The sequence below is a fragment of the Bufo gargarizans genome, chromosome 6 (assembly GCF_014858855.1).
Source record: "Bufo gargarizans isolate SCDJY-AF-19 chromosome 6, ASM1485885v1, whole genome shotgun sequence".
In the NCBI taxonomy this organism is placed as follows: domain Eukaryota; kingdom Metazoa; phylum Chordata; class Amphibia; order Anura; family Bufonidae; genus Bufo; species Bufo gargarizans.
In genome coordinates this window covers 237,122,125-237,138,059 of record NC_058085.1, presented here as the reverse complement: position 1 = coordinate 237,138,059, position 15,935 = coordinate 237,122,125, and the positions used below count along the sequence as shown (strand labels likewise).

The 15,935-nt window shown below is 40.9% G+C and overlaps 1 protein-coding gene across 1 annotated transcript in view; it reads left to right on the top strand.

The window, feature by feature from the left end:
• Nucleotides 1–15,502, top strand: part of LOC122941329 (zinc finger protein 260-like) — an 80,444-nt gene extending 64,942 nt beyond the window's left edge. The window contains exon 7 of the mRNA XM_044298462.1: nucleotides 13,488–15,502. Coding sequence (XP_044154397.1) covers nucleotides 13,488–15,058 — 1,571 coding nt within the window. The 3' untranslated portion in view covers nucleotides 15,059–15,502. The remainder of the gene's footprint in view (nucleotides 1–13,487) is intronic.
• Nucleotides 15,503–15,935: the final 433 nt, after the last annotated feature.

Below are 15,935 nucleotides of genomic sequence, written 5' to 3'. Positions count from 1 at the left end.
TTCCTAGATTCCCTATCTTAATATATACTGTTTTTATATATATATATATATATATATATATATATATGAATTTTGTCACAAATCTTGGTCATAATGTGCTATACATGTTGCAATTACATTATCGTTTGAAATATTATTCAATATGCAGCCGTTATGGCGGCTTGTGGGAAAAACTAAAACGCAAGAGAAACGCAAAAGTATTTATCATTGTTCACTTTTACTTTTAGCTCCAATTCTATTTCTATTTAAATAAGTTTAGAAGATAATATGATCTGATAAGTTACGGCATAGACTGATCATGTTTAATCCAAAACGAAGCAAGCAAAGCCGTTACAATATACTAAAGAGTGAACTTTCTCTTGATGGGTTAATGACTTACATAAGACTTCCGGAACCAAAATCCACATCGGGTCTTGTAAAACCCTTTTATAGGGTATAAAAGGATGACTATTTGGGGAGGTCGGATAGCCACTGAGGAAGGGGACACTATAGCCCCGAAACGCGTCTGGTCTGACCCCCCAATTTCATGCGAGTGCACCGCATCCAACTGACTTAAGGACCACTCTGAACCAGTGTACCCAACGGAGCCGATCTGAAACCTAGCCTGGAAACTCGGCATCTCTGGATCCAAACAAGCTGGACCACGTGCAGCAACCGCACTGCTAACAAGTGACGCACATAAATTACCGCTGGATCCACCTAACTACAAAGATAAAAACCGAAAGAGGGTTTCGACAGACGGCTGAGGTGTCTCCGAATCGGGAGAACCCTCCAACATTGGTAAGATTGTTCCTGAATTGACTGTTGTCTCACTGCTGGATTGATCTCTGACTGTAAGCGGGACGCCGCCGGGTCAGAGACGGAGCAACTTTGATTCTGAATACCGTAACTTCTTTTTAACATTCTCATGCTGCTTTAAGTGGGTTACAATACCAGAGGGATCCCTACTTGCTACATCCGGACATTAACATTTTATGTATATATATATATTTTTATCACCTACAATGCATTTTTAAATCTATAAAGTATTTAATTGATTCATTAATATTGGAGTTTAATATCTACTCCTTCTGTCCACTGTGGCCGCAATGAGGCTGTTAGTCACCAACATCATCTGCAAGTGACCATTTTGAGCCTCCTTTCGGTCACAAACATACTTAATTTCCACTTGAATGCTGTCTAAATTACGTGGCAGTTTTGTAAATTCATATTGCTGTTAAATTCGTACTGCTGTCTTTATATTACTGTCTAATTATTCCAACTATTTTAACTACTTTAATAAATATTGGTTACCAGGTATCTTAGGTGTGCCCAATCATTCCTATATATAGTCATCCATTTGAGCCTATTGGAAATAGTTCTATCAAAATGCTTACACTGAAATTAGTTATCTTGGTAGCTCTCACTTCAGCACGGAGAATCAGTGAGATCCAAGCTCTGTCTATTAATCCCCTGTTTATGACAATACGTGAGGATAGAGTAGTGATGAGGCCGGACCCTAATTTTATTCCTAAAGTCCCTTCCAAAACAAACAGATTACAGGAGATAGTTCTCCCAGTTTTCTTTCCAGAACCTAAGAATGAAGATGAAGAAAAATGGCATCTTCTGGACGTAAGAAGGTGTCTGATCCAGTACCTAGAAATAACCAAGGACTGGAGAAAGTCTTCATCATTATTTGTCTTGTTCGCAGGGGCTAGGGAAGGTAATGCTGCCTCAAAGAGTACCATTGCTAGGTGGATTCGAGAGCTAATTTCCTTAGCATACTCTTTTTCTGGTTCTTCTCCTCTGCTTTCCTTGAAGGCTCACTCTACTAGGGTGGTGTCTACCTCCTGGGTAGAAAGAGCCAGTGTGTCAATTGACCAGATCTGCAGGGCTGCCACTTGGGCCTCTCCCTCTACTATCTATAAGCACTATAGGCTTCAGCTCGACTCTATCTCTGACCTCTTTGACAGAAAGGTGTTAGAAGCTGTTACCCACCCTTGATTTCTATGTAATCTCTCTCAGTGGTGCTGTCGTGGGATGGGGAAAAATGATGATTACACTTACCGGTAATCTGATTTTCCTGACCCCACGACAGCACCTGTTTAATTCCCTCCCTAAGGTGGTGGTACTGTGTAAAATTCACGTGGTGAGATGCAAAAAAAAAGTAAGCTGTATTAACCAAAAGGGGAGACCCTCTCATGCTCTGTAAACTCACTGAGGTGGGAGAGTGGCTCCACCTTTTTTTAGCTTCAGGTTTCCTGTCCATAGAGGCGGAGCCATCTCTCAGTGGTGCTTTCGTGGGGTCAGAAAAATCTGATTACCGGTAAGTGTAATTATCATTTTCAAGCAATTCCTTCCATCCAAGCAGGCCAGATATGGCATAAAACTTTACAAATTGTGTTAAAGCACAACACGTTACACTTCTGCATTTCAAGTGTACCAATAGAGGGACAATGAACTAAAACTCCAAGGATGCCCAGCTGGTTTAGGAACTAATGAGTCCACTGTTGCAAAAGGGGTACAAATTATTTAAAGACAATTATTACACAAGTATTCCCCTTTTCCAGAGCCTACAAGAAGCAAATATGGAAGCATGTGGCACGTACAGTAGAAATCGCAGAGGTTTTCCACAATCCCTGCTGGTAAAAAAAAACTACAAAGAGGGAAGGGAATCTGATGCCCTTCGTAGTGGCAACCTGCTGGCACTACGCTACAAGGGCAGAAAATATGTACCTATGCTAAGTACAATTCACACAGAAGCCACAGTGCCAGTAAGAGAAAGGGGGTCAACCACCAATAAACAAAAAACAACTTGTATGTATACTAGATGACAATAAATACATGGGGGGCACTGACCTGTCTGATCAGGTACTTAAACCATACGAGGTAATGCGCAAGTCCTATGTTTGGTATAAAAAGTTATTTGCTACAGATGGCAATGTGCAACTCATATGTGCTGTACAAAAAGTCTGGGGGAATACAAATATTTCTTTGGTATCAAGAAATAATTATTAAGAAATTAATGTACCCCATTAGAGGCCCCACCCTACCACTGGAAGAAAAAGAAATAAGGAGATCCGTTGAAAGGCACTTTATTGCAGCTATACCCCCAACACTAAACCAAAGACATCCACAAAGGAGGTGCCGTGTCTGCACAAAACGAGTCATCAGACGAGACAGACACAAGATACTTCTGCCCTGACTGCCCCTCTCGGCCACCACTGTGTATTGGAAACGTCGTATTTTTTTGGGGGGGAGTATTGGATTGTGGTGATTAATATCACCTTGATGGCCCTATTTCAACTTTTCACTGTGTATTCAATTACCCCTTACCACATTTTTGTTCCCTGTAATGCCTACTTTTACCTGTGCTTAAAATAGGGTTGCTAGGCATGGTCCGTCTATCTGTTGAAGGACGGAGGACGCAGAAGCACGCAGCGTGCAAGGTCAGATTACTGACAGCCAGAGACCGTAAGTAAATTATTAAAGCCAGGTCTTTCCCAGCAGCTGATAACAGTGCCTGGGCTGTGTGCACTTCTCCCTGTCCCTGCGCTTGGCAGACGCTCCCTCACTCAGCAGAGCTGGAGAATGCAGTGTTGGAGCAGCGCACAACAGGGAAGGGAGATCTGACATCTGCTCAGTGTATACATGAAAGCAACATGTGGTAAGAGGACCCCTTTGTGCTGCAGGAGATTAACCCTTTAGGGGGAGGGCTCTGGTTACTGACACTTTTGGGTAGCTATTGTTACTGGCTAGTGAGGGCAGGCGGGATTAGCCTCAGGGTGAGGGCAGTGGCGGCCATCTTAACTGAATAGTGAGATTGCAGTTTTATGCAGACTGGTTGTTAAGGGCTGAATCTTGTTAAATATGGGGTAAGTCAGTCTAATAGTAACTGATTCTGGAATATCATGTTATTAGTAACTACATATATGAAAATTGAAATTAGGGTCTAAGTGTGACAGTTATTCTTTAAAGTGTATCATACACAGGCACACTTAAATTTTCTTGCTGAAGAAAAATATGTATAAAATATTTCTGTTCCCTTTTTGTATTTTGGTACACATAGGGCTGTAGTGGGATTTTTATTTTATTTTTTTTGTAGTTTGAGCTAAATCAGCAGCATAGTGAAAAAAATTCTGTTTTTTATGTTTTGTTACATCTTCCAACAAGAGGTGAAAAAAAGTTAATTTTACAATAAACCCCTTGTTGAATACATTGCATTGTCTATTTTACTCAGTAGTGTCCTTTTTTAGGTTATTTTTAACATTTCTGCTGCATATGGTCATTGCAAAGACAGCATGCTGGTATCTAAGCTGAAAGGTATGCCTTTACTTCTGGGCACCATAAAATGCATTGAAAGTGGGCGACATACGCAATTGGGGTGTCTTTTTTGCAGGAGGGTTTCCCGCATTGATATTGGGGTGCTTTTCTTGATAGCTTGCAGCATGTTTGCAGTAATTTGGACTAAGTTAGCAGCAAAGTGAAAAAATGACTTTTTTATTTTTTGTTCCATCTTCCAACAAAAAGTGGAAGAAAATGGCAATTTTTCAATATACCCCTCATTGAATACGTTGGGATGTCTATTTTACTCAGTAGTGTCCTTTTTAGGTGCTTTTTAATGTTTTAGCTGCATAGGGGCACTGCAAAGACAACATGCTGCTATCTAATGGCCTATGGAAAAAATGTCACTTTAAAGCTGAAAGGTATGGCTTTACCTCTGGGCGCCATAAAGTGCCCTGGGAGTGGGCGACATACAACGTTCAGATATTCTATACGTCCAGATCAGTAAGGGAATATATTTTGGTATCAATATTTGCATTTGTACTACTAATTAAGAGAGTATAGTGGCCAAATTTTAAAAAAAATAAGTAAAAAAACCTCATCTTAGGGACAGGACTCATCTCAGGTTAATTTGCATATGTATAAAATGTTGTTTTTTTTTACACAATAAAAGCACACAGAGCTATGGGGACTGGGTATTGCAGATGTGCTAGCGGCCATCTAGCAACCCATGTCCTCAGCTCTATACACAAAATCCCAGTGACAGGTTCCCTTTAATACAAGGCACTTACTAATGTATTGTGAGTGTCCATATTACATTGCTGGCTTGATTCATTTTTAAATCACATTATACACTTATTGTTTCCATGGTTATGACTACCCTTCAATCCAGCAGTGGTGGCCGTGCTTGCGCACTATAGGAAAAAGTGCTGGGCTCTCTGGTGGCTGGGAACGTGGAAGCTCACATAGGCTGGTGTTTTTTTCTATAGTGTGCAAGCATGGCCACTGCTGCTGGATTGCTGGGTGGTCATAACCATGGAAACGAGCGGTGTATAATGTATTGGAAAAATGAATCCAGCCAGCAAAGGAGGCAATATGGACAATCATAATATATTAGTAAGAGCCTTGTATTAACTTTCTCTACATAATAAATGCTATTTGCTAAAATGAGACAGGTGAATATTACTTGAAACTAGGATACAACTTGTATATCACTAAATCACAGTTTAAATATGTAGGGATTTGGACAGACATGAATTAGGAACTCAAAAAGATTTTCTCATGTTTTGGTAGAAATAGTTTCATAAAAATGATCAGCTTTCCAAAGTTATTATGTTGCATGCAGATTCTATCTTGTTTTATAAAACATCTGAGTATACGCCAGAGGTTAATATGGAAAGGAACGTTTCCCAGGATACATACTGCTTGTTTCCAAAGACAGACTAATAAAGGAAGTGTGTCTTTTTTGGTCCTTTTTGACACAATAAAAGCACACAGAGCTTGTAACAGTCCGGTATTAAAAAACAAAAAAGTATACTTACCTCCATCACACAGCGATGCGATGCAGGCCTCTTCCGGCCTGTGTCCCACACTGTACGGCTCAGGCGGCACGTTGACGTCATCACGCTGCCTGCACAGGCCTCTGATAGGCTGCCGGCACAAGGCCCACAGCCTATCAGAGGAACAGGGAAGGGAGACGCCTCTCCCTCCCCTGCCCCACAGCACAGGCATCTGTATCGCTGTAATGAGGACGGCGATACGGATGACTATGGAGATGAACGCTTTCACAATAGAAGCGTTCATCTCCCTGTGACCTGTCGCCCCTTCCTGGAGCCAGAGCGAGGCCCCTACCAACGTGAGGCCTCACAAAAAAAAAAAAGGTTCAGGACCAGCCGGTGTCGGGTGGTGGTCTTGGGGGGGCCCTAAGGACTTGGGGGCCCGAGGGCAATTGCTCCCTTGCCTATATGGAAGCGCCGGCCCTGTGTGTGTATATGTGTGTGTGTGTATGCAGTATATATATATATATATATATATATATATACTGGACACAAAACAAACCCTTCCCTCAAAATTATAGCAAGTGAAGAATCTTGTTCTAGGACAGGTAGATATTTGTGAATAATGCCTGTGATCTGTTAATATTGTCTTCTATAAGTAGTAACAAATGTTAAAGGATGTTTTCAGTTGGTTTTACATTTATTTTTTATAATCCCGTTCTTTTAAGAGTGTTTGTTTTCTGTGATACATTTTCAATCTTTTGTACTACCCCTAGTGTACAGTTGCAAAAAAAGTATGTGAACCCTTTGGAATGATATGGATTTCTGCACAAATTGGTCATAAAATGTGATCTGATCTTCAACAATAGACAATCACAGTCTGCTTAAACTAATAACACACAAATAATTAAATGTTACCATGTTTTTATTGAACACACCATGTAAACATTCACAGTGCAGGTGGAAAAAGTATGTGAACCCCTAGACTAATGACATCTCCAAGAGCTAATTGGAGTGAGGTGTCAGCCAACTGGAGTCCAATCAATGAGATGAGATTGGAGGTGTTGGTTACTGCTGCCCTGCCCTATAAAACACACACCAGTTCTGGGTTTGCTTTTCACAAGAAGCATTGCCTGATGTGAATAATGCCTTGCACAAAAGAGCTCTCAGAAGACCTACGATTAAGAATTGTTGACTTGCATGAATCTGGAAAAGGTTATACAAGTCTCTCCAAAAGCCTTGCCGTTCATCAGTCCACAGTAAGACAGATTGTCTATAAATGGAGAAAGTTCTGCACTGCTGCTACTCTCCCTAGGAGTGGCCGTCCTGTAAAGATGACTGCAAGAGCACAGCGCAGACTGCTCAATGAGGTGAAGAATCCTAGAGTGTCAGCTAAAGACTTACAAAAGTCTCAGGCATATGCTAACATTCTTGTTAGCGAATCTACGATACGTAAAACACTAAACAAGAATGGATTTCATGGGAGGATAGCACAGAGGAAGCCACTGCTGTCCAAAAAAAAAAATTGCTGCACGTTTACAGTTTTCACAAGAGCACCTGGATGTTCCACAGCAGTATTGGCAAAATATTCTGTGGACAGATGAAACCAAAGTTGAGTTGTTGGAAGAAATACACAACACTATGTGTGGAGAAAAAGAGGCACAGCACAGCAACATAAAAACCTCATTAAACTGTGAAGTATGGTGGTGGAGGCATCATTGTTTGAGGCTGCTTTGCTGCGTCAGGGCCTGTATGGATTGCTATCATCGAAGGAAAAATGAATTCCCCGGGCCAGCTCCCCCTTGAGCCCTGCTGCCCACTGCCCCGAGTGTCAGGCTGTCAGCTACACACGGGGGTGCTGCCATGCCTGCCCGCTGGCACTCCAGGCAGCCAACTGTGATTCTAAGAACCTTAGATGACATCATCACCATGTGACCAGTAACCTAGCAATATTACTGGTCACATGTCTATGAGGTAATCAAAGGTCCTTTCTACCAGGAGTGTTGCTGCAGGAGAAGTTTGCCTTAACTGTGGAGCTTTTTTTGTGAAGATTACATGACAAGGGCTGTTATACTAATATACTGTAAGCTACTGTATACTGTGGGGTGCTATACTACTCTACTGTATACTATGGGGTGCTGTATACTGTGGGGTGCTGTATAATGTGGTGTGCTATACTGCTCTACTGTATACTGTGGGGTGCTATACTGTTCTACTTTATACTGTGGGGTGCTGTATACTGTGACGTGATGTATACTGTGGGGGGCTGTATACTGTGGGGTGCTATACTGCTCTACTGTATACTGTGGGGTGCTGTATACTATGGGGTGCTATACTGCTCTACTGTATACTGTTGGGTGATGTATACTGTGGGGTGGTATACTGCTCTACTGTATACTGTGGAGTGCTGTATACAGTTGGGTTGCTGTATACTGTGGGGTGCTTTACTGCTCTACGTATACTGTGGGGTACTGTATACTGTAATGTGCTGTATTCTGTATAGTTTGTGGTGCTGTATACTGTATATTGTGAGGTGCTGTATACTGTGGGGTGCTATACTGCTCTACTGTATACTGTCAGGTGCTGTATACTGTATAGTATGGGGTGCTGTATACTGTGGGGTGCTATACTGCTCTACTATATACTGTGGGGTGCTGTATACTGTATACTATGGGGTGCTGTATACTATAGAGTGCTATACTGCATACTGTGGTGTGCTGTACACTATAGGGTGCTATACTGCATATGTGGGGTGCTGTACACTATAGGGTGCTATACTGCATACTGTGCGTTGCTGTGTACTATAGGGTGCTATACTGCATACTGTGGAGTGCTGTATACTATAGGGTGTTATACTGCATACTGTGGGGTGCTGGAGTGCACTGTAATGCTAGGGTAGCCGAGCCCGGGTCTTCCTGAACTGCAGAGTGGTGCCTACTTCCACCCTGAGGCCAGCTGCCCAGAGCACTGATCCTGAGCTGGAAGTATTTACAGTCATTCATTGTACTCTAAGAGATGTGTGGACTTTTTTTTTTTTTTTTTTTTTTTTGTGTGTGTTGTGGTGGAGGATGTGATTGCATGCTAGGATGTGGGAAGGCGGGATCCAGGGGGCCCAAGTAAATTTTTGCCCAGGGTCCAATCAATATTAAAGACGGCCCTGGTTCAACCAGTTATTAAATCCAAGGGTTCACATACTTTTGCCACCTGCACTGTGAATGTTTACATGGTGTGTTCAATAAAAACATGGTAACATTTAATTATTTGTGTGTTATTAGTTTAAGCAGACTGTGATTGTCCATATCATTTCAAAGGGTTCACATACTTTTTCTTGCAACTGTATGAATATTATGTATTTTATTCTGGCACCTTGCATTTTATGTATATAAATGTGACCCTTTTATATTAATTATGTTGATTATTTATATATATATATATATATATATATATATAAACAAAAGAAAATCACAGCAGCACAAGACCAAAAATCACGGGCGCAAGTCCTATCAACCGCAGGCTCCAACGGTTAGATGAGTATAATATCCAAAGAATAAGGCAGCACTCCAAGTAAAATGAAGAAAGTGGATCCTTTATTCCCCTCTGTGCAACGTTTCAACCGTCTCAATGCGGTCTTTCTCAAGCATGCATATATATATATATATATATACTACAAGAAGATTTAGACTAGCACATTCTTATTCATAGTCATAGGTGCATATCCATAAAGCAAATATAGTTGATAAAAAAAAATAATGGCTGCACACACATACAAACAATAAAGCTGAGAAACGGGGATCATTCTAAATTTAAATGGTATTATATCTACTATAAATGGATTAATGGAAGCTCTTAGCGCACATTTTGATCAAACTTGTGTCGGGCCCATCTACCAGGCATGAAGGTGGCTTCCGCAGACAGGTCCCTGACACTAATATACCGCCTCTCTTGGATTTACCTAAGTCTACATTTTCAGGGCAGTGTAGGAACCAGCTACATAAGTACTTTGCTCAGAAGCCCCAGGCAGATGGGCGTTTGCTAAGTCTAAAAGAGGTGCTACCCTCAATAAATACTACACAAAGATTTAGACTAACACATTCTTATTCATAGTCATAGGTGCATATCCATATATATACAGTACAGACCAAAAGTTTGGACACACCTTCTCATTCGAAGAGTTTTCTTTATTTTCATGACTATGAAAATTGTAGATTCACACTGAAGGCATCAAAACTATGAATTAATACATGTGGAATTATATGCATAACAAAAAAGTGTGAAACAACTGAAAATATGTCATATTCTAGGTTCTTCAAAGCGGCCACCTTTTGCTTTGATTACTGCTTTGCACACTCTTGGCATTCTCTTGATGAGCTTCAAGAGGTAGTCACCTGAAATGGTCTTCCAACAGTCTTGAAGGAGTTCCCAGAGATGCTTAGCACTTGTTGGCCCTTTTGCCTTCACTCTGCGGTCCAGCTCACCCCAAACCATCTCTATTGGATTCAGGTCCGGTGAATGTGGAGGCCAGGACATCTGGCGCAGCACCCCATCACTCTCCTTCATGGTCAAATAGCTCTTACACAGCCTGGAGGTGTGTTTGGGGTCATTGTCCTGTTGAAAAAATAAATGATGGTCCAACTAAACGCAAACGGGATGGAATAGCATGCCGCTGCACGATGCTGTGGTGGCCATGCTGGTTCAGTATGCCTTCAATTTTGAATAAATCCCCAACAGTGTCACCAGCAAAGCACCCCCACACCATCACACCTCCTCCTCCATGCTTCACGGTGGGAACCAGGCATGTAGAGTCCATCCGTTCACCTTTCCTGCGTCGCACAAAGACACGGTGGTTGGAACCAAAGATCTCAAATTTGGACTCATCAGACCAAAGCACAGATTTCCACTGGTCTAATGTCCATTCCTTGTGTTCTTTAGCCCAAACAAGTCTCTTCTGCTTGTTGCCTGTCCTTGACAGTGGTTTCCTAGCAGATATTCTACCATGAAGGCCTGATTCACACAGTCTCATCTTAACAGTTGTTCTAGAGATGTGTCTGCTGCTAGAACTCTGTGTGGCATTGAACTGGTCTCTAATCTGAGCTGCTGTTATCCCGCGATTTCTGAGGCTGGTAACTCGGATGAACTTATCCTCCACAGCAGAGGTGACTCTTGGTCTTCCTTTCCTGGGGCGTTCCGCATGTGAGCCAGTTTCTTTGTAGCGCTTGATGGTTTTTGTGACTGCACTTGGGGACACTTTCAAAGTTTTCCCAATTTTTCGGACTGACTGACCTTCATTTCTTAAAGAAATGATGGCCACTCGTTTTTCTTTACTTAACTGCTTTTTTCTTGCCATATTACAAATTCTAACAGTCTATTCAGTAGGACTATCAGCTGTGTATCCACCTGACTTCTCCACAACGCAACTGATGGTCCCAACCCCATTTATAAGGCAAGAAATCCCACTTATTAAACCTGACAGGGCACACCTGTGAAGTGAAAACCATTTCAGGTGACTACCTCTTGAAGCTCATCAAGAGAATGCCAAGAGTGTGCAAAGCAGTAATCAAAGCAAAAGGTGGCTACTTTGAAGAACCTAGAATATGACATATTTTCAGTTGTTTCACACTTTTTTGTTATGTATATAATTCCACATGTGTTAATTCATAGTTTTGATGCCTTCAGTGTGAATCTACAATTTTCATAGTCATGAAAATAAAGAAAACTCTTTGAATGAGAAGGTGTGTCCAAACTTTTTGTCTGTAATGTGTGTATATGTATATATATATATATATATATATATATATATATATATTCAGTTACATATACAGTCAGGTCCATAAATATTGGGACATCTACACAATTCTAACATTTTTGGCTCTATACACCACCACAATGGATTTGAAATTAAACTAACAAGATGTGCTTTAACTGCAGACTGTCAGCTTTAATTTGAGGGTATTTACATCCAAATAAGGTGAATAGTGTAGCAATTACAACAGTTTGCATATGTGCCTCCCACTTGTTAAGGGACCAAAAGTAATGGGACAATTGGCTTCTCAGCTGTTCCATGGCCAGGTGTGTGTTATTCCCTCATTATTCCAATTGCAATGAGCAGATAAAAGTTCATTTCAAGTGTGCTATTTGCATTTGGAATCTGTTGCTGGCAACTCTCAAGATGAGATCCAAAGAGCTGTCTCTATCAATGAAGCAAACCACCAGTAGGCTGAAAAAAACAAAAACAAACCCATCAGAGAGATGGCAAAAACCTTAGGTGTGGCCAAAACAACTGTTTGGAACATTCTTAAAAAGAAAGAATGCATCGGTGAGCTCAGCAACACCAAAAGACCCGGAAGACCACAGAAAACAACTGTGGTGGATGACCGAAGAATTCTTTCCCTCGTGAAGAAAACACCCTTCACAACAGTTGGCCAGATCAAGAACACTCTCCAGGAGGTAGGTTTATGTGTGTCAAAGTCCACAATCAAGAGAAGACTTCACCAGAGTGAATACAGAAGGTTCACCACAAGATGTAAACCATTGGTGAGCCTCAAAAACCTGAAGGCCAGATTAGAGTTTGCCAAACAACATCTAAAAAAAGCTTTCACAGTTCTGGAACAATATCCTATCGACAGATGAGACCAAGATCAACTTTTAGCAGAGTGATGAGAAGAGAAGAGTATGGAGAAGGAAAGGAACTGCTCATGATCCTAAGCATACCACCTCATCAGTGAAGCATAGTGGTGGTAGTGTCAATGCGAGGGCATGTATGGCTGCCAATGGAACTGGTTCTCTTGTATTTATTGATGATGTGACTGCTGACAAAAGGAGCAGGATGAATTCTGAAGTGTTTCGGGCAATATTATCTGCTCATATTCAGCCAAATGCTTCAGAACTCATTGGACGGTGCTTCACAGTGCAGATGGACAATGACCCAAAGCATTCTGCAAAAGCAACCAAAGAGTTTATTAAGGGAAAGAAGTGGAATGTTATGCAATGGCCAAGTCAATCACCTGACCTGAATCCGATTGAGCATGCATTTCACTTGCAGAAGACAAAACTGAAGGGAAAATGCCCCAAGAACAAGCAGGAACTGAAGAAAGTTGCAGTAGAGGCCTGGCAGAGCATCAACAGGGATGAAACCCAGCGTCTGGTGATGTCTATGCGTTCCAGACTTCAGGCTGTAATTGACTGCAAAGGATTTGCAACCAAGTATTAAAAAGTGAAAGTTTCATTTATGATTATTCTGTCTCATTACTTTTGGTCCCTTAACAAGTGGGAGGCACATATGCAAACTGTTGTAATTCCCACACCGTTCACCTGATTTGGATGTAAATACCCTCAAATTAAAGCTGAGAGTCTGCAGTTAAAGCACATCTAGTTAATTTCATTTCAAATCCATTATGGTGGTGTAGAGAACCCAAAATTTTAGAATTGTGTCCGTATCCCAATATTTATGGACCTGACTGTGTATCCCATTGGTTTCATGCAATGTAGCATTTGTGTTTCACCAAGCATAATGTTTTGATTGAAAATGTGTAAAAATGCATATCACTGCTGTATTTGTGCAGTTTTCAGAAAATCTTCAACACCTGCAATCCAGGTATCAGCAAATATTTGAGAATCACAATGTTAAGAAATGTCCTATTCAGGCTCAGTGAAGGTTAGAAGTGCATCTTCTCCTTTGGTAGAAAAATGACCCCCTATAGGTAAAATATAATTTGTTTCTATTTCTAACAGATGACTACACCAGAAATGCTGTTGGAAATCTTCAAGATTATGAGGACAGTCATGGACAGCATTCCTCAACACATCTTTCCACAAATGTTTCCTTAATCCTCCCCAGCATCAATCTATTTATTGATCCCAATCATCACAGGGAACCTTCATCTGATCAATCACAGATTCTTAAAGAAAACACAGGAGAAACAGATGGTAAAATATTTTCATGTTCAGAATGTGGGAGACATTTTAAAAAGAAATTTATTCTTTCGATGCATGAAAGAATTCACAGAGATGAGAGGCCATTTTCGTGTTCAGAATGTGGGAAAAGTTTTAAAAGGAAATCAAGTGTAATTGAGCATCAGAAAACTCACACGGAGGAAAGACCATTTCCATGTTCAGAATGTGGGAAACATTTTAAAACGAAATCCATTCTTTCTATGCACAAAAGGATTCACAGAGATGAGAGGCCATTTTTATGTTCAGAATGTGGGAATAGTTTTCGCCAGAAGTCTGCTCTTTTCAAACATCAAAGAAGACACCGAAAGGAGGAGCCATTTTCATGTTCAGAATGTGAGAGAAGTTTTCAACAGAAATCAGATCTTGTTATACATCAAAGATCTCACACAGGGGAGAAGCCATATTCATGCTCTGAATGTGGGAAATGTTTCCGCCAGAGAGCATACCTTGTTACTCATCAGTGGACCCACAGAACTGAGAAGCCACATTCATGTTCCGAATGTGGAAAATGTTTTATGCAGAAATCTATTCTTCTTCTGCATCAGAGAATTCACACAGGGGAGAAACCATATTCATGTTCAGAATGTGGGAAAGGTTTTATGCAGAAATCAGCCCTTGTTATGCATCAGAGAATACACACGGGGGAAAAGCCATTTTCATGTTCAGATTGTGGGAAATGTTTTCGCTATAAATCAGATCTTCTTGTACATGAAAGAAGGCACAGAAAGGAGGAGCCATTTTCATGTCCACAATGTAACAAGGGTTTTCAACAGAAATCTGATCTAACTGTACATCAAAGAACTCACACAGGTGAGAAACCATATTCATGTTCTGAATGTGGTAAATGCTTTGCCCAGAGATTTTCCCTGTTAGCACATCAGAGAACGCACACCGGAGAGAAACCATTTTCGTGTTCTGAGTGTGGCAAATGTTTTATGAAGAAATCAGTCCTTGTTATACATCAGAAAATTCACACAGGGGAAAAGCCATTTTCATGTTTAGAATGTGGGAAATGTTTTCTCCAGAAATCATACCTTATTATACATCAAAAAAGGCATAGAAGGGAGCAGCCATTTTCATGTCCAGAATGTGATAGAGCTTTTCTACAGAAATCGGCTCTTGTTCTACATCAAAGAACTCACACAGGGGAGAAACCATACTCATGTTCTGAATGTGGGAAATGTTTTACCCAGAGATCATCCCTTGTTAGACATAACCTAATCCATACAGGGGAGAAGCCATTTTCTTGTTCAGAATGTGGGAAATGTTTTAGCCATAGATCAGCGGTTGCTCAGCATAAGAAGCGAAGCCATTTTCAGACTGTAACAAATGTTTTACCTCAGATGTAGTTCTATAGAAAAATCAGAGGAGAGTTTCATGTGCAGGAGCACATAACGTAAATGCATAGTATGTCACAGTTATTATGTTTACCATAGAGTGTTTTGCAGGTAAGCACAACTAATTCAGCATACACATACAGGTTCATTGACCACAGCCAAGGGCCTGACACTAAAGACAGTGACCCTTTGTTTGGTGGAAAACAGTAGGTTTGGTTAGCAGTGGAAAATATGAGGTCCTATGTAGGTGCTCAGGAATGAGGATGATATCTTGAAGTAAAGTTTATTTAATCAGCCATAAACAGACTATCGTCAGAATTTTGACAGATTTTGTTTTAGTAAATATCCCATAATAATTTTAGCATAATATATTGCTATGGTATCAAGTGTCACTAACAGGGGACACTAAATAAATACTAGGGAGTGCTGCTAGCTTGTTAAAAATATTGGTGTCTGAATTTGATAACATTTCTATTATTGTCTTGAATATTAAACTCAAAAACACAAAATGCAATCGCACACTGCAACCAGCACTCTGCCCTGCCTTTATGCTGGATGTTGAATAAGGCATTAGTGTACATTTTGGCCAAAGCGTAATAAGCCACTCACCACGTCAAGGTCGCCTTAATGAGTGGTCCCTAACACTAGTTCCTACCTTTTATGGGCCATGACAGCCACACAAAGTCCAGGGAGCGCAGGTACAGCATGCACGCCAAGCACACTCTGCTTTTAACCCCGTCCGGTGCCATTACAGCTTTCATCGGATCCAGGGATGCAAGTACCAACATGCATGCTGAGCCCACTATATACTTCTCCTGGAGCCTAATGGCTACTGGTAGGTGCTATATAAGCAGACTCAGTTTTATACTGACTTTAAAACCAGCCTCCA